The sequence below is a fragment of the Grammomys surdaster genome, unplaced genomic scaffold, assembly GCF_004785775.1.
Source record: "Grammomys surdaster isolate TR1022 unplaced genomic scaffold, NIH_TR_1.0 125767, whole genome shotgun sequence".
Taxonomy (NCBI): domain Eukaryota; kingdom Metazoa; phylum Chordata; class Mammalia; order Rodentia; family Muridae; genus Grammomys; species Grammomys surdaster.
Genome location: NW_021620598.1, coordinates 1,183,986 through 1,203,039, shown reverse-complemented (window position 1 = coordinate 1,203,039; position 19,054 = coordinate 1,183,986). Strand labels below are relative to the sequence as shown.

The 19,054-nt window shown below is 47.1% G+C and overlaps 1 protein-coding gene across 2 annotated transcripts in view; it reads left to right on the top strand.

Annotated features, from left to right (window-relative positions):
- Efcab6 (EF-hand calcium binding domain 6) overlaps positions 1 to 19,054 on the top strand; it is a 173,170-nt gene that overhangs the window by 6,564 nt on the left and 147,552 nt on the right. For both annotated transcript variants that reach the window (XM_028788767.1, XM_028788766.1), the window contains exons 2-3: positions 3,468 to 3,679; positions 16,799 to 16,887. In XM_028788767.1, the coding sequence (XP_028644600.1) occupies positions 3,468 to 3,679; positions 16,799 to 16,887 (301 nt within the window). The remainder of the gene's footprint in view (positions 1 to 3,467; positions 3,680 to 16,798; positions 16,888 to 19,054) is intronic.

Genomic DNA, 19,054 nt, shown 5'->3' with positions numbered 1-19,054 from the left:
AGTAACTTGGGATGGAGATAGACTGTAACCTGAGACTGAGATAGACTATAACCTAGGATGAGATAGACTGTAACCTGGGACTGAGATAGACTGTAACCTCGGATGGAGATAGATTGTAACCTGGAATGGAGATAGACTGCAACTTGGGAGAGAGATAGACTGTAACCTGGGATGAGATAGACTGTAACCTGGGACGGAGATAGACTGTAACCTGGGACTGAGATAGACTGTAACCTGGGACTGAGATAGACTGTAACCTGGGATGGAGATAGACTGCAACTTGGGACAGAGATAGACTGTAACCTGGGACGGAAATAGACTGTAACCTGGGATGAGATAGACTGTAACCTGGGACGGAGATAGACTGTAACCTAGGATGAGATAGCCTGTAACCTGGGATGGAGATGAACTGTAACCTGGGATAGAGAGACAAATACGTCCTTTTGCCCATAGAAGGAAGGGCTCACTGTGGTCATCTTGGAAACTTTCATCTACTGAATGGTTTGCTGTTCTGAGTGGAGGCCATGACCACCTGTCAGGCTTCATGGCCTTCACTGGTTTTTCTACTTCCTAAGACTCATCAAATCAAGCGTTCTGTGGCTTCTGCTTTTGAAAAAATTCACTAATTTACACCAACTTTCTGTTCTGTGAGCCTCACACTGGATAGAGCTCCGTAAGCATGCTCCCGAGCACTGAGATTGCCTGACCTGTCTCTACACCACCAGCCTCCACCCCTGCCCTTCCTCCTCCCCTGTCCTTCTTCCTCCCTCTCCTTCCCCCTCCCCTGCCCTTCCTCCTCCATGTGGTAACAGAGGGAAGTGGAGGAAGGACATTGGGTTCTGTTATTCTATTGATGGAAATGTCATGGTGACATCCCATAACCCCATAAGGCACCAGGCCTGGCCCATCCCTGGTTCTTGGCTGTGCTGCCTTGGTTGGACTCCTCTTATTTATTCCCATAGCCCCACTCCCTTCCTTCCTGCTGCTCCTTCTCAAGGACATCCAGTTGCAGCTTTGTAGTGTCACTGTGAGCACAGTACCTTGCTGCAGAGGTTTCAGTTCATTGTGACAGAATGGCTCAGTTCACCAGAGTGTTCGGTGGATGTTGTTTACATTATAGCAGACCAGGAAGCGGGGAAGGAGGGAGAAGAGGGAGAAGGATCACACCAGGGGCTGGATATAACCTCCAATTATAGCAGATAACAAGTAGGTTCTGCTTCTGAGAGAGTCCCACAGCCTCTCCAAACAGCACCACCATTTTCTTCTAGAAAGCAACCGTGTCACCCCAAAGCAGCCACCTTATTTCTAGGTGTTCATTGGCTTGAAGATATCTAAGCTTGTCTCTGTACCTTTCTGGTCTCCTGGCTACCTTCCTGAAGGAGGCTCTGGGCACTGAGAATAACCAGTATCTCCGATCTCCCCAGTCTCCTCAGTGGCTGCTTGCACAGCCCTGAGCTATGACAAAGTGAGTGCAGGACTTGCCCACGGCCTAACCTTAGGAGGTGAGAGTGGGGCAGATGTCTGTCCACCATGGCATGATTGGGGAGCCTATGTTGTTTCCCTGTATCACCTTTGACAAAAGATGACCCAGGCAGCTTACACTGTGACCCAAGAGAGCCCTGGGGATATGCACATCACTGAGGTGTTCTCTGAGTCCCTGGTTTGGCCTAGGCCACCTGGGGTGAAAGCCTTCACTCTCCTCAGGGCTGATAAGAAATGCACATTCTAAGGAAGTAGCTAGATGCAGGACTCCCTGCCTACCCTTGGGAGTATGAAAGACAAGGCCTTAATGAAGCCTTTGCCAAACACTGGAATCTGCTAATCATGAGGGGCGTGCCAGGCTGCTGTTCTCAGCCTCTTAGCCAGCTACCAAGAATCAGAGCATCCAGGGCCTGCACACTGGACCCAGTGGGTGCCATGGGACGCTGAATGACTACATTTCTCTCCACAATCCCTGTCTGGGATTGAAGTCAGGAAGGTCTATAACCCATTACCTCTCATGGATAACATGTGGACTTCCGAGGCCTGAAGCATCAGTTGGGACTCTCTGTCCCCAGGACACTGAAGCTCCTGATGCTTACACATCCAGGGCATGGTGAGCATCTTCATGCTGCCTCTCCACAGCCAGGTTGTTCACATCTCCAGCCTTGGGAAGGAAAAGGATCCAAGCCAATCAAAGATTCCCCTGTAAGAAACTGTCAAGTCCATGTAAGGAAGATAGGATGCTCTAGAGATTGATTTAGGGGCCAAGGAGATGGCTCAGTGGATACGGTGCTTGCCAGGTGAACCTGAGGATTCGAGTTAGGGTCCGCCGTAGCCACCAAGAGTGGAGGTGTGATCTTGGTGCCAGGGAGGTGGGGCAAGAGGTGGGACGCAGGAGGATCCCTGGAATTTGCTGGCCCATTAGCTTTAGGTTTGCTGAGGGGCCTGTTTCAAAAATAGAGAAGAGATTTCAGGAAGACATCCACTGTTGGCTTCTGGCCTCCACAGGCACATGTACCCATCCATGGGCACTCTTACACACACACACACACACACACACACGCACACATACACACACAGACACATATACATACACATACACACACACAGACACACTCATACACACACATACACACATATACACACATACACAGACACACACATACACACATATACACACAGACACACACACACACTCATACACACACAGACACACACACAGAGACACACACACAGACACACACAGACACACACACACTCATACACACACAGACACACACACAGAGACACACACAGACACACACACATACACATACACACACACAGACACACACACAGACATGCTCATACACATACACACATATACACACATACACAGACATACACAGACACACACACACATACACATATACACACACATACACACACATACATACACATATACACACATACACACACATACATACACATACACAAAGAGAGAGAGAGGGAGAGAGAGAGTGAGAGAGAGAGAGAGTCTGACTCAGAAGACCGTTGAGTTCACTGTTCAGAAGGTCAAGGCATTTATTTTGCTGTCAAGTTTGATGACCCGAGTTTGATACCCAGGCTCCACAGCTAGGAAAAGAGAACTCCTTCCTCCAAGCTGCCCTCTGACTTCCACATGCACGCATTGACCCTCCAGCACCCACATACATACACATACATGCACACACAGAAAATTGTAAGAAGAAAGATTACGAGACACACGTCTTCCATCACTCAAGCTTTCTTCCCATATCCCATGTCCTTGCCAAGGAAGGTCACCTTCGCTTCCTTCCCTTATGGATCTGATCCATGCTGACCAAATTCCTGCAGTGGGAACTGATTTTCCCCTGTCCAAGGTGTTAAGTGAGTAGACACATGAGTAGGAAGCCCAGCTGGGCTCTGCAGCCTGTGCCACGTCTTGGTTTAAGTGCGCTTACTGGGCATCTCTGTCTCATTCACAGCCACCGTTATTGCCAATCCAGTTCTGTCCTTCTTAGACATCGAACGGATTTTAACTCAAAGGATTTCCAGCAAAAGGGATGAAATAAAAAAAGTCTTCCAGATACTTGACCCGAACCACAGCCAGACGGTGACTAAGGGGGAGCTGAAGCGAGCCATCACTGCTTTCCTCATGCCGCTCACCAAAGATCAGTTCCAGGACTTGCTGGCCCAGGTAGGGTGAGCAACGCTTGGTATGGACTGTTCTGGAAAAGCCAGGGGAGCTGGAGGAGGAGCATGTGGCCTGCTCTGTCTTCTCCTCACTGTCTGGCATGAGCAACTGGAGCTCTGTTCATTGTTCATAAGTCACTTGAGTTCTGGCCGGTTTGGAAAGCGTGCTCAGCATCTGTGTGCTCACAGTTAGCACACAATGGTGTGCTTGTCATTTGCTTTTTAAAAACTCCTATATAAAAGTATTTGGTCAGTTTATATGTATAAAGATTGATTTGTTTGCTTACTTTTTAATCTTTTTTTTTCTTTTTGAGATAGGGTCTCACTCTGTAGCCCTGACTGTTCTAGAACTCACCATGTAGACTAGGGTGCCCTGAACTCATAGAGATCTACCTGCCTCTGCCTCTCAAGTACTGAGATTAATGGCATGTACCTCCAGGACCAGCTTAGATATTTTTTAAATTATGTGTTTGGGTGTGCATGCATGTGTGTGTGTGTGGGGGGGTATATGCTTATGAGGGTGGTGTCTGCAGTGATCAGAAGAGGGTATCAGAATCTCTGGAGCTACAGTTATAGGTGGTTGTTAGCCCCCAGTATGAGTGCTAGAAACAAAATTGGGAGTTCTCTGCAGGAGCAGTCTACTTTGGTAATTCCCGAACCCCTCAATTTGTACTTTAGAACCTAAGATTTCAGCCCTTGTTCTCATATCAAACTTTATGATGGTTCCCGTGTAGTCTGGTGGTCAGGCATCCTGAGTTCAGCTGCTAGGTGGCAGGTGTGGTGACCTTCCGGGCGGGGCAGGTGCTTTGGAGGGTCCAGCATCTACCGTGCAAACAACAGGATCTGAGTCTGTGTCCCCAGAGTCACATATAAGCTGGCACAGTACTGTACATCTGTAGCCAGTGCTGGGAACCAGGGGAGGGGTAGGGACAGGCAGATCTAGAGGCTCTCTAGCCAGCCAATGATAGAGGAGGCCTCTGCATGTGTGTGCACATGTATATATACACACATACATACAACATGGATATGAATGCACACACACAGTAAATAAACACAATTTTAAAAATGTAAGACACGGGTAAGTTAAGGACTGTCTACTAGGTGCTGCAGCAGTGCTGGGCATGGGCTGGGAATGGGGCACATATGGAGGCCCGACTCCTTCTTTGAGGGGCTCATGGCTCAGGAGACATAGAGTTTAATAAGGCCTTCAACAACTGTCCTTACAGAGAGCAGGCTTTCTGTTGCTGAAGTTGGGACTCCAAGAAGTCTGTCTGGGAGGGGCATCTGAGTTCTCTGCTGTTGAGTTTGGAGTAGATGTTAGTGGAATGATAGAGAAAGGAAGGTTGTTATGCACAGGCAGAAGGGGCAATCTGTCCTCTCCCAGACTGTAGGAGCCAGGGACAGTGTGCAGCTGGGATGACGCCAGGGCCCGTGGAGGCATGCATGTGGTGAGGGGCCTTGGACCAATCATTAGTGCACCCCAACCAAGATGGCGGAAAGAGTAAAAGGTTCTGGTTCAAGCTTTCAGGGCTCTTAAGGAAAGGAAGAGAAAATCAGTGGGTGTTTGATACTAGTGTCTGTGGGGATCACAACTGCAACAAGAGTGGAGAATTCAGCCGGGGTATCAGGAACATTCTTTCCAGCTCGAGGACTGAACTTGTGTACACGTGTACACACACATGTAATCACACGTTCTTCCTTCCTTCATTCTTAACCATAGTATGGCTTCATGCAATGCTGGTGCTTTTAGCCTATTTCATTTTAGAATTTGATGTCTGTACCACCCCCAGGCCAATTTGCATGTGGTTAACACAGGGATGAGGTGTTAGGAACGCAGGAGTTCAGTGGATGGTACATGTTACCAGGTTCTTGTTTCAGCCCCAGGAAGTCGTCACATTCCTCCCACTGACTTCTAGAGAAATGTGCGATTTAGCAGGGTATGGTGGAACCCCAACACTCGGGAAACTAAGGCAAGAAGATCTCAAATTCCAGCCTATCCTGGGCTACATAGCGAGCTGGAAGCTAGCCTGGGCTATAGAGTGTTGTGGCTGTTGTTTCTTCTTGTACAGATCTCATGGCTTGGTTCTTTCAAGACGTGCTCAACCATGTTTAGTCAAAGGTATGTTTAGTTCTGTCTTCTTTCAGGCATTTGGTATTGTCTCTGTGGACCCCGTAGATCTCTGTTTTAAAAACATTATGTTCTCTACAGTTTTCAGAGTGGATATTAGGTGTCTACCAATTCCCGAATCTGCTAGGTTTTCCCTACCTTCCCAGTGTTGTTATTGGTTCATCATCCTCTGAGGCTGCAACTTTAGACATTGTGTTTTTGTTTGTTTTTAAAGAGTCATTTATTTTATGTATATGAGTATACTGTTGCTATCTTCAGATACACCAGAAGAGGGAGTCAGTTCCCATTACAGATGGTTGTGAACCACCATGTGGTTGCTGGGAATTGAACTCAGGACCTCTGGAAGAGCAGTCAGTGCTCTTAACCGCTGAGCCATCTCTCCAGCCCTAGACATTGTGTTTTAACATCCAGCATTTCCTTTGGCTCCTCTCTCTGCTTGTGTAGATTTCCCTCTTCTGTTTGTCTTTCTTTTACCTCAAACACAGTGGAAAGAGCTGCTCTCAAGCCGTTGCCTGGTACACCTAACACACTGCTCATCTCTCGGTTTCCCCCACGGATGGTCTTATCTGTTGAGAAAGGTTATAATATTTCATAGTTGCTCATATTTGAGTATGTTTGGGTAATGACACAGACCAGATTTCACAGCCATATAGGTACATTTTCTAGAAGTGTGTGTGTGTGTGTGTGTGTGTACATGACATGATGTACATGTGGAGGTCAGTGGACAACTGTGAGAGTCAGTTCTCTCCTTCTACCATGTAATCTTAGGAATTGAACTTAGGTTGTCAGTTTTGGCAACAAACCCCACTACCTCCCAAGGCGTGTTGCCGGCCCAGGAGTTAATTTTAATAATGGTTTTATGCAATCATGCACGTTCAAAATGCTACCGCATTTCACTGTTATTACTGTTTTATGAAGTTGTTCCTATTGTACCTTCCTTTAACATCCAAAGTCTTTAACCATGGTGAGCACCTACAGCTTACCACAGTGACGCAGACCTGACTGACTCCAACATCATAAAACTTAGGCTTGATTGGATGAACACCCCCAGGTTTTCAAACACACTGAAGGCATCTCTCAATAACCGAACCAATGGAGTTTTTGAAATTTAGGTTAATTAGCACTAAATGAAGTGAGAAGCAGTTCATCATGCCTTTCATTGGCCGCATCTCCAGTGCTCGACAGCTGCATGTGGCTCCAGTGGAGCCTCTGGCTGCTGTGGGTCCCTCTGTCTGTCTTGCCCCTCTGGCTGCTGTGGGTCCCTCTGTCTGTCTTGCCTGCACAGGGCAGAGCCCGTACCTTAGTTTAGATCTTTGATGTTTAGTTGGACCACTTTGTGACGTTCGTGACATTTGTTCCCTGAGGTCAGCTTGACACTTGGCCTCATCTTATAGCCAGAAAGTGGGTGTCTTCCCAGCCACCCCCCTCCTTAAGTGCTGTAGTAGTTTTTGCTTCTGTGTATTAGTCCTATAGGCCAGGCCAGAAAGACAGGATTCTCTCCCCGCCCTCAAAGTTTTATTTATTTATTTTATGTATGTGAGTACACTGTCGCTGTCTTCAGACACACCAGAAGAGGGCCTCAGATCCCATTACAGATGGTTGTGAGCCACTGTGTGGTTGCTGGGAATTGAACTCAGGACCTCTGGAAGAACAGTCAGTGCTCTTAACCACTGAGCCATCTCTCCAGCCCCCCCGTCTTTTTAAATATATTATTTTATTAATTATTTGGGAATTTAATATGTACATAATGTATTTTGAGAATACCCACCCTTCCTTCTCCCCAATTCCTCCCAGATCCATCGACCGTCAGCTTCATGTCCTTCCATCTTCTAACAGCCCCCAAGTCCAGTCTGTGCTGTCCGCACACTCCTGGGTGTGACTATCCACTGGACCGTGGTGGGCCCACAACCTGACTCTCCCTCTCCATGTGCCACAGACTGGCCCCAGCTCCTCAGCGGGGGTGGGGGCTCATGAGGCCCATCCTCCTCCATGCTGGAATGTTGACTGGCTTGATCATGGGCAGACATCATGCTTCCATCACGCTGCCGTGAGTTCACGAGTGCAGTGGGCCTGTCGTGTCCACAAGACCGTGCTCTGCTCTGATCCTCTCAAACCTCTGGCTCTTAGAACTTTCCATCCATCCCCTCTTCCACTATGGCCTTTGAGCTGTGTGTGTGTGTGTATGTACATATTATACATATCTGTGTATGTACTTGTGTATGTATGTACACATGTATGTGTACATGTGTGTATGTTGTATGTATATGTGCACATTGTACATATATGTATGTGCTTATTTGCATGCATAGATATGTGCAGGTGTGTGGATGTGCATATTATACATATCTGTGTATGTGCTTGTGTGTGTGTATGTGCACATGTATGTGTGCATATGTGTATATGCTGTGTGTGTACATATACATATGTGCTTATGTGCATGCATGTGTATGTGCACATACATGTGTATGTTGTGTGTGTACAAATGTGTGTATATTGTGCATATGTGTTTATGTGCATGTGTGTATATGTGCACACATATGTGTATGGTGTGTGTGTGTGAGATACAGATGTGCCATTTGTGGATGAACACTCCAATGGCACTTTGTCCACTTTGGCCAGTTGTGAATTTCTGCCTTACCCACCATCCACTGCACAGGGAAGCTTCTCTGATGAGATCTGAGAACTGCACTAATTTGTGTACAGATTTCAGAGCAGTCTGATGCACATTTAGCAGAGTAAGGCTGTTTTTTCTCCCCCGGGGTTTTAGCTAACCTGTGCTGAGTAGCCACTTTGACCTGGCCTGAAGCTAAACACTATTGAGAACCGAAGGATCTCCCCTCCACCTGCCCCTTCTAGGTTTCAACTCCCTCTAAAACCTGCTTTCCCCTCTGCCCCAGAACTGTTGGTCTGTCATAGTCACGGCCTTGTGTTTTGAAAACAAAGTCATAGGCAAGTTGAGTATAGAACGCAGAGATCACCTTTTTCCTAAACCACTTGAGAAAAAGCCGTGTCATTACCCGCAGGCGTTGTGCTATGGATTTCCTTCAAACTGGGGTGCTGCCCCATCAGCCACAACCCAGCCTGGCCTCATTTCTCCCAGCCCAGCTTCAGACAATGCATTTGCTCCACACCTACCCTGTAGGTCCAGGTCATGGTCAGACCCTGCCCTTGTTTTTGGTTCCCATTTGGTCCCTGTCAGTCTGAGTCAGTTTCCCCATTTTTCCTTGGTTCTGCCTTCGGCTATTGAAGGAGTCCCAGTGTGGGTTTACCTGGGCTCACCTCAGGAGCATGGACTGGCATTGTCTCTATGGGTGTGTCCCAGCAACCCCAGGCTCTGCTTAGGTTGCCCTTGAATCCATCGTGTCCCGGAGCTGCTGACGCTCGCCTTGGCCACTTCAGAAGGGAAATCTGTCAGGCTTTCCAGGGTGTGCACTTTGTAGTTAATATTCCACGAGGGAAACTTTGAGATGAGTAAATATTCCGTTTCTCATCTGACTTTCAATCTGTTCACCCACTGTTTACATATTCGCAGGGACTCGAGGTCTCCTCGTAAGTGGGTTATGAATCATTATTTATTCACCTCAGTGTTGAAATCATCCCTGCGCACCAGCAGGAGCCCCTCTAGGCTGCTTTCCACAGCCTTGGACACAACTCCATTACTATAAGAACTTGACTGCTTTCTGTATCCTCCTTGCCTGAGTCCTAGAATTGGGTGATTCTAGGCATTTCAGATCTAGAAACGCTAGAGCGGGTCTCTCCAGAGCTCTGCTAACTGTGTGTGGATGGAGGATGATGCCAGGAGCCAGGGTCTAGGCAGCGGGTGGCTCACATCTCTGGGAGCCTTCACCAGAACCTTCTCTGTGGGCACAGTTCTAGGAGTCGGTTGGTTCACACGAGTAGCTCCCTGCATTGACAGTACCTCCATTTCTGTGTCTCACAAAGCCCAGTGTTCAAGCCTGTGTCTTCAGTTCTCCACCAGCACTCTAGGGAACACCTGTCCCTCCTTTTCCAGTGTCACAGCTGCCTGCTCAGTGAGTGAGGGGTCTGGACTCCATCATCCTTAGCATGTTGCCTTGCCCAGCCTTTCTGTTCTGAGGCCCCTCTCCCCAGCACCTCCTCTTGGTTTTGGAGGCTGCCCCGCTTTTTCTCAGGGTCTTCCTGCAGCAACCTGACAGTAGAGGGCATCACATGCTGAGCCAGAGAGACCGGCTGCTGTCTACATTTTTAATAGCAGCTTAATTAAGATGGAATGTGTATGCCCTGAATACGTAATGAGCCCATGCTCATTAGGAGTCAGCCTCCCCCATGCCTTCATCTACTGGGAGCGACTAATCCACTCATTGACACTGGAGATGCCAACTGTTTATTTATTTATTTTTATTTTCCTTTCTTCCTTACTTTCTTCTTTCTTTCCTTTTTGCCACTGTCTCCCTGTATAATCCCAGCATGCCTGGAACTCACTATGGAGATGTAGCTGGCCTTGATTCTCTGCCTGCCCCTGCCTCCCAAGTGCTGGGCTTAAAAGGAGTGTAGACTGTACTTAGCCATGTGGAACATTTCATATAAATGGTGTCATACCCTGTGGTGGTTTGAATATGCTTGGCCCAGGGAGTGGAACTATTAGGAGGTTTAGCATTGTTGGAGTAGGCATGTCCTTGTTGGAGGAAATGTGTCACTGTGGGGGTGGGCTTTGAGACCCTCCTCCTAGCTGCCTAGAAGACAGTAGTCTTCTCCTAGTGGCCTTCGGATCAAGATGTAGAACTATCAGTTCCTTCTCTAGTACTGTGTCTGCCTGGACACTGCCATGCTCCCACCTTGATGATACTGGACTGAACCTCTGAACCTGTAAGTCAGCCCCAATTAAATGTGATCCTTATAAGTGTTGCCTTGGTCATGGTGTCTTCACAGCAATGAAACCCTAACTAAGCCACAGCCTGTGCTGTGTGGGCATGGTGTCGCACACCTTTGATCCCAGCACTTGGGAGGCAGAGGCAGGTAGATCTCTGAGTTTGGGACCAGCCTGGTCTACAGAGTGAGTTCCAGGGCAGCTGGAGCTACAGAGAGAAATCATGTGTGCTTCCATGTTAGGGCTGCTTTCACTTAGCATGATCAGGGCTCACCTGTGCTGTGTGAGTAGCACTGGCATCCTTTCTATAGCTGTCTGGCAGGTCCCACGTGTGGGTGTGCCAAAGTCTCCAGCCTTTGGGATTTTTAGGTTGTCTCTGCTCTCCGGTGGTTGTGAATGTAGCTGCCATGAACACTGACTCACTCTCTTGGGGACCTGCTGAGGCTGGGGTAGCTCTAATGTGGGGATATTTCTGACAAATGAAGACCATTTGCCCTTGTAAACACTGGGTGTCTCCTCTGAAGCCCGATGTGTGACAAACACTTTATACCAAATGGAAAATTAAAATATAATCTCTGGCTAGGCATGGTGTTGCACACCTTTGATCCCAGCACTCAGGAGGCAGAGGCAGGTGGATCTCTGAGTTTGAGACCAGCCTGATCTACAGAGCCAGTTCCAAGACAGCCAGAGCTACATAGAGAAATCATGTCTCAGAAAAAAAAAATAAATCTCTGTATTGTCCTTACAGCCACAGCCTGATGTCTTTTGACAATAGAGACTATCTCTCCAAGCTAAGCAGCTATGCAGGAGGAGAAAAGTCCAGGAACCACGGCTTAGACATGTTTTCAGAAGCAACCATTTTCAGAAGAAGTTACTGGGCACTGGAGACCTTTTAAAGGGGAGATCTTGGCTATCTCCCCCTAATATCAGGCAGGCTTCCTCAGGGCCTGGAACCTCCAGACTTGTGGTCAGTCATGGGGGCCAAGGTCCTGGAAATGAACTGAATGACTAGTCCATGGGGGTGACACCCTTCCTCCTCCGCTGATAGCACGATTGGAAATGCATAAAACCAGTAAAAGATTTCATAGTAATGTGCCCTAGGAGTTAGAATAGAGTTTCAGAAGCTGTCTGTACATCCTATAGCTCTAGTGTTCTTTGGAGAGCCACATGAGGGTACTTTAATGTTGGGGTGCCTTGGACTTTGCGGTGGCCTGCTCTGTGTTTCCGTGAGGAGTCTCTGAGTACAAACATGGATGCCCGTTGAGGCAGGAGTTCAACCTTGGCTGGCTTTTTCCATCACTCCCCATCTTATTTTTGGGGACAGGGTCTTTCAGTGAACATGGAGCTCACTGATTGCTTAGACTGGTTGGCGACCAAGCCCCACCACCTGCCTGTCCCTCTGTCCCCTCAGCATGGGGTTCCAGGTACGTGCTTCTATGCCTACTCTTTCCATAGGTATGTGGAATCTGATCTCAGGTCTTCTTGCTTGTGTAGCAAGTATTTTACCCTGCAAGCCATCTCCTCAGCCCACTCCTAGACCGTTTAAAGAAATAAATGCCTTGTGAGCAAATGAATTTCAGAGAACTGAGTTCTGTGCGGCCCCTGTGGTATTCTGAGAACGAGGCTATGGAAATTCTCAGCCTGCTAGACACAGATTGTGAAACTCCCTCATCTACAGCCTAAGAGCTGGCTTCCTGCAGTCCACTTGAGTGTGGATGCTTGTGAATCTTAAACACTTAGAGCAGGTCCCTAACTCCCACTGAGCTTAGAGCTAAGCAGAACCTTCCTGTCTTTGCCCAAGGAGCTTAGCACCGGACACCAGTCATGGCAGGCTGCACCTGCAGTTAGAATTGAAATGTGCTGTCAGGGACTCTGAGATTGTTGAAACTGTCCAATAGGATGTACGATAGGATGGCTCAGGCTCTGGAGTCTCAGACCTCTGGCTCTGACTGGCAGCAGCACCATGCAGAGTGGCCATGAACTGCGGAAAAGGACTCTGCAGGTGGCTTAGGGTGGCTCTTGTCAAGCCCTGAAAGTTGCCCTGGGCTTGTTTATTGGGTGTAATCTGGCAAGTGTCTTCTCTCATCTTTTTATTCTCTCTGTCTCTCTGCCTCTTTGTCTCTGTCTCTGTCTCTCTCTCTCTGTCTCTCTCTCTCTGTCTTTCTCTCTCCCTCTCTCTCTCTCTCTCTCTCTCTCTGTGTGTGTGTGTGTGTATATATAGACCAGAAGAGAACTTTAAATGCTGGTTCTTAGGCACTGTCCATCCTGTTTTGGAGACAGGCTCCATTATTGGCCTGGAGCTTATCTCATGGGCCAGGCTGGGTGGCCAGAGTGTTCTGGGATCAGCCCATCGCTACCCTTCCCAGGATTGGGGTTATGAGCATGTGTCCTCACACTTAGCTTTCTAAATGTGGCTTCTGGGGATTGAACTTGGGTCCTTGCAAGTACTTTACTGACTGATTCCTACCCACCAAGGTCCCCTTTTCCTTTTATCTTTTTACCTTGAACATCCAGTCATGGACCACACATCTGACATGATCTTGCCCATCTTCTGTCACGTTAGGAAAGCTCTGAAGTACCTGCAGCTTTCAGATCTGCTAGCACACACAGCCTCAGAAGCAGCAGTCACAGGTGCCCCTGTGCAGGCAGAGCGTCTCCGCAGGCATGCCATAAGCCCACATCCCTCCGGCCTCGTTTCCTAGTTACACATGTTTTAAATTGGGAAGAGAAATGTATCCTTTGGGGAACACTGAGATAACCATGCTAGGCTTTGCCACTTCAAGGCAAGGTAAATACCAACTCAGCTGTGTAGACTTTGGAATCATTAGCTGTGAAGGATGATGTGTTATGTTAACCTGTATGAGAATTTAATAATACACTTTTTATTGATTATAGACTTTAAAAAATTCTAGATCTGTAATCTTTCTTGGGTAATTATCTTCATTTAAAAACGTTCAACTTTGTATTAGAAGATAATTCTGAACTTACAGAAAAATTTCCATAAAAATTATATGCTAAAAGCACAGGAATCCTTAGGTCCCTCTGCTTTGAGCTGTCTGAGGCACAGCCTTCCCCTCAGTTTCTTCTCCTGGCATCTCCTCCCTCCCCCCACCGTGTGTGTGTGTGTGTGTGTGTGTGTGCATGTGTGTGTACACATGCATACATGCACTCACTAGGAATATTCTCAACATGCACAATGTACATATTTTTAAAAGACATTTATTTTATGTGTATGAGTGTTTGCCTGTGTGTATGGTTATGCACCATGTGTGTGCCATGCTTGTGGGGGCATTGGATTCCTTAGAACTGGTGTTACAGATGGTTGTGAGCCACCATGTAGGTGCTGGGAACTGATCCTGGGTTCTCGAAAGAGCAGCCAATGCTCTTAAACTCTGAGCTGTCACCTTAGCCCAGGATATGTGTTTTTATCAGTAAGGATTTACTGTACAAAACAAGTCTTCACCTTACTGTTCCACACACATTTGTCCCCCATCACTCTTTCATCCCCCTTCTTCCTGGCAGTCCTCCCTTTTACTCCCCTGCCCCTTCTTCCCAGAAGTCCTCCCTTTCATCCCCCCTTCTTCTGGCAGTCCTCCCTTCACCCCCTCCTTCTTCTTCCTGGCAGTATTCCCTTTTATCCCACATCCCTTCTTCCAACAGTCCTCCCTTTCATCACTCTCTTCTTCCCGGCAGTCCTCCCTTTCATCACACTCTTCTTCCTGGCAGTCCTCCCTTTCATGCCCCCTTCTTCGTGGAAGTTCTCCTTTTCATCACTCTGTTCTTCCCTGCAATCCTCCCTTTCATCACCCCTTCTTCCCAGCAGTCCTCCCTTTCATCACTCTCTTCTTCTTGGCAGTCCTCCCTTTCATCCCCCCTTCTTCCCGGCAGTCCTCCCTTTACTTTCACACGTATTATTTTACACTTAATCTTGACCCCACGGCCGAGAAACGATGGGTCTTTTATTCTCAAGTTTAGGCTGCCTATATATTAGATGAAGCATGTTTGCTGTGTCTGCCTGCATCTGGCTTGCCTCACTTAACATGATGACCTCCAGTTCTATCCATTTTTCTGAAAATCATGTAGCTTCATTCTTCAGAGCTGAATAAAACCCCATTGTATCCATTCACCTCATTTTCTGCCTTCATCTGCTGATGGACACGTTGGCTGCATTCCTCGATTGCTTATCAGTGCTGTGGTGATGGACACGGATGTCTAACTATCTCGGTGGTGTGCAAATTTAGGGTCCTTCATTATGGACTCAGAGTGGTACAGCTGGATCACACGGCAGTTGTGGTTTTAGGTTTTGTGAACACCCGGCATGTTGGTTGCCATGATGCTCACACTAATTTCTATCAGCCTCTTTTTTTTTTTAATATGATTAGAGTTGGATAGCAATACATTGGAGCTAAAATAAAATTAACCATGTCACTTAAATTTTTAATTTTAGTGGTGTGTGTGTGTGTGCATTCGTGCATCTCTGTGTGTGTCCATGCTAGTGTGTAGGTACATGCCCATATATGCATACGGAGAGGCCAGAGCAAACTATCAGTGTCTTCTTCCCTGGTTTCCCACTTTATTGCCTTGCAACAGGAGCTGAGTGATGAGGAAACTCGCTGTTTCGGCCTCGAATGCTTGGCCAGACAGCTCTTGGGATCCGCCTGCCTCGAGTCCCCCTAGTCAGGGTTACAGGTGTGTGTATCTATGCCAGTTTTTTAAAAGCTATTTTTGATTTTTTCTTTTTTATAAAAAAAAATTGAATTTGCATTTCCCTGATGACTAGGGAAGTTGAACATGTATTTATTTGTGTATTTATTAGCCACTTAAACTCTTGAGAACAGCTTGTCCAACTCATTCACTGACTGGCTTACAGATTATTTGTTCTTTTGGTATTTAATTTTTCAAGCTCTTTATATACTCTGGTTACTAATTCCCTGTCAGATGACTGGCTGTCAGAGCTTTCCTCCCGCCCCATGCCTGCTGCTTCTCTCTGCTCATTGGTTCTCTGCTATAGAGAAGCTTTGAACTGTGTGCTGTGCTGCTTCTTTAAGCATTTCTCCTACGTTGTCCTTGCAATGTCCCCAATGCATTCATTTCTTGTGCAGGGTGAGCCAAGGATCCTGTCTCAGCCTTCTGCCTCTGGGTGTCCCGTTTTCCGAACCATGAGTTGGAGAAGGCTGACATCTCTCCAGTGTGTGCTCCTGGCTGAGAACGAGCCAGCGGGCGACTGTGTGTAGATTTATATGTGTACATCGATTTCCTTCCAGGCCCTTCAGACTGTCCTATTGCTTGGAGTCTCCTGGGTTTGTTGCCATGGCTCTGTAGTGCTTTCCTGAGGTTAATTCTTTTGATCTGTGTGCATGGGAGGTCCTTCCTATCTTCTAGTGCAGTCTTCAACACACCGTTTTCTGGAGAAAAGTCTCCAAACATCAAGGGACTGTGATAGTCTCACAGTTCTTCATTCTGACTTCAGTAAATATATTTATTAGCAGCAAGGACTAACTTCTCATGTAATCACAGTGCAGTGCCAATCTCAATTGGTTGAATCATTTTATTTAATCTGTAATTCATGCCGACTCACTTGACCCAATAGTATCCTTTATAGAACTTTTGGGCTAGCGAGATGGCTCAGTAGTGAGTTAAGGTGCTTGCCAATCACACTAACAACTTGAGTTCATTCTCCTGAACACGTTTGGTAGAAGAGAACTGACACTGGTCAAGCTGCCCTCTGACCTCCTCACCCACACTGTGGCACGCAGTCCCTTCCCCAAGAGATCATTAATCATAATAGAAATTTATTAGAAAATAGCTTCAAACAGTGACAGTTTCTGCCCCTCAGCTAACAGTTACACAGATGCACAGCAAATGTTTGCCCTGATTCTGTTTGATATCTATGGCAATGTTAGATTTATCTCAGGTCAGATGATTGGTCATGCTGTTGGCTTTTCCTTGGGCACAGACTAGCCGTGTTCTTTGCTCTCTGAGGCCATGGATCAGTTCTGACTCCCAGCAAGGACCCACAAATGTCTAACAGTGTCTGTTCCCTTAGCAGCTTTGGCTGTACAACATCACAGACACAGGAGCCAGCTGTGCCGTCTGTGGCTGGAGTCTCAACTCTCTAACATGTTGTCATTCTTCCTGTCTGACCGTAGATCCCGATTACCAGCTTGGGTAATGTGCCGTATCTTGAATTCCTCTCCAGGTTCGGTGGAATTGATATAAACATCAATGGTATAAAGAGGTATGTCTTCTTCTCTCACCCATATTAACATTTGACATTTGAAATGATGTACAGAGTCGGGACTCAGGCCATTAGAGCTGGGCCTAGTAACACATCTATATCCGTGTCTGTATCTCTTCCTTTTCTCTCTGAGACTGAGACTTTATATATATCCCCTGCTGATCTTAAACTCATGATCCACCTGCCTCAGCCTCTCAGGTGCTGTGGTTTTCGGTGTGTACCCCTATGCTTGGCTTGTGTCTGCATCCCCATAGGAAACACATAGGCAGAGCTTATCCGTGTAATACTTAGCGGATTAATCCTCAGTCTCTATTTCATTTAGATAGAATAACAAGGCTGTAATAGAACATAGACATAGCAGGTAAAGTCACGTTTAAAATATCTCTCATACAATGTATTTTAAATAATGGATTTTAATTTTGAAGTAAGATCCTATGATGCCAGATGCGCATTGTCTTTTGTATGTTTTTGTGCCATTCATTGGAAAGTGAGTATGTTTCCTTGGATGGAAACAGGATATTAGAGGTGTTGTAAGTTCACCTCAGTGCTTCAGGATTTTAGCGCAAATGTGGGGTTCACTGGCTTATTGCAGCCTGTGGGTGCTGCCACATCACCTTTAAAGACTCTGTCAGCAGGAATGCTCTGGGTTCCAGTTTGTGGTTTAGGAAATACTGTTTTAGTAAGAAAATTCCGTACTGCCTATCTGATTCTGTGAATAAGACTTGTTTTCTATGAAGCGTTGCAAACAATTACAGTAATTAAATTTGGGGGCTGGAGAGATGACTCAGAAGCTTAAGAGCTTTTGCCACTTGTCTTAGTTAAGGTTTCATTGCTGTGAAGAGATATCATGACCACGACAACTCTTATAAAGGAAAGTATTTAATTGCAGCTGGCTCACAGGTTTAGTTCATTATCATCATAGTGGGAAACACACACAGCAGCATGCAGGCAGGGGTGGTGCTGGAGATGGAGCAGAGAGTTCTACATCTTGCTCAGTAGGCAGAAGAAGGGAACTATGTTCTACACTACGTGGAGCTTGAGAATAGGAAACCTCAAAGCCTGCCCACAGTGACACATTTCCTCCAATGAGGCCACACCTACTTAAACAAGGACACACCTCCTAATAGTGGCACTCCCTATGGCCAAGCATTCAAACGCATGAATCTGTGGGGACCATTCCTATTAAAACTACCACAGTGCTCTTTCAGAGGACCTGAGTTCAGTCCCCAGCACCCATGTCAGGCAGCTCGTTAACTGTCCATAACTCTTGGTCCATGGGATCCAAAGCCACCTTCTGGCCTCCATGGGTACTGCATTCATGGGCACAGACACACATGGATATACACTTATACACATAAATAAAAATAAAAGGTATCCTGTGCAGTTAGAACCTTTCAGTATTGCACTTATAGAGTCACAGCTGACTCACTACTCCCCACCCCTGCAGCTCAGGCACAAGTACCAGTGTAGCAGAAGGAAGGGGTGATGGGGAGCTGGGAGCAATGGGAACCTCAGCTGACAGGGAGCTGGGGGTGGTGAAGATCTGTGGCCCTTAAGATTTCAAAGTACAGCATCTCCCATATGCTGAACACCACTGAACTGTGTAAATGGTCCAGTGGTTCTTTTTTTTTTTCTTTTTATGGTAGTAAGAGATTGGACCCCAGAGGCCTCACACATGCTAGGCAAGTGCTTTATCCATAGAGCTGTACCCCAGTCCATAAAGACACATTTTATGGCTTTTCCCCTGTTAAATAATAATAAAAAAATCACTAGAGAAATCTCGGAAGTTCATGTGGTCACCTTATTTCCTTGGTTGCTGGGAATGGGGCCTGATGGAAAGCAGTTGGTTTTGGCGGTAAGAGCCTGTGGGAAAAGATGTTTTTACATTAGTGGGTCATGGGAATAGATCGTTTACCTTCAGGAGTGGCTTCTGTGAAGCGAGGATGCTCTCAGGGTCCTCCCTCTATGTGTACCCGCTCCTCCACACACTTCTGCTCCTCCACATGTGCCCGCTCCTCCTCCACACGTGCCTGCTCCTCCACACGCGCCTGCTCCTCCTCCACACGTGCCTGCTCCTCCTCCACACATGCCTGCTCCTCCACACGCACCCGCTCCTCCACACGTGCCTGCTGCTCCACACGCGCCCGCTCCTCCACACGTGCCTGCT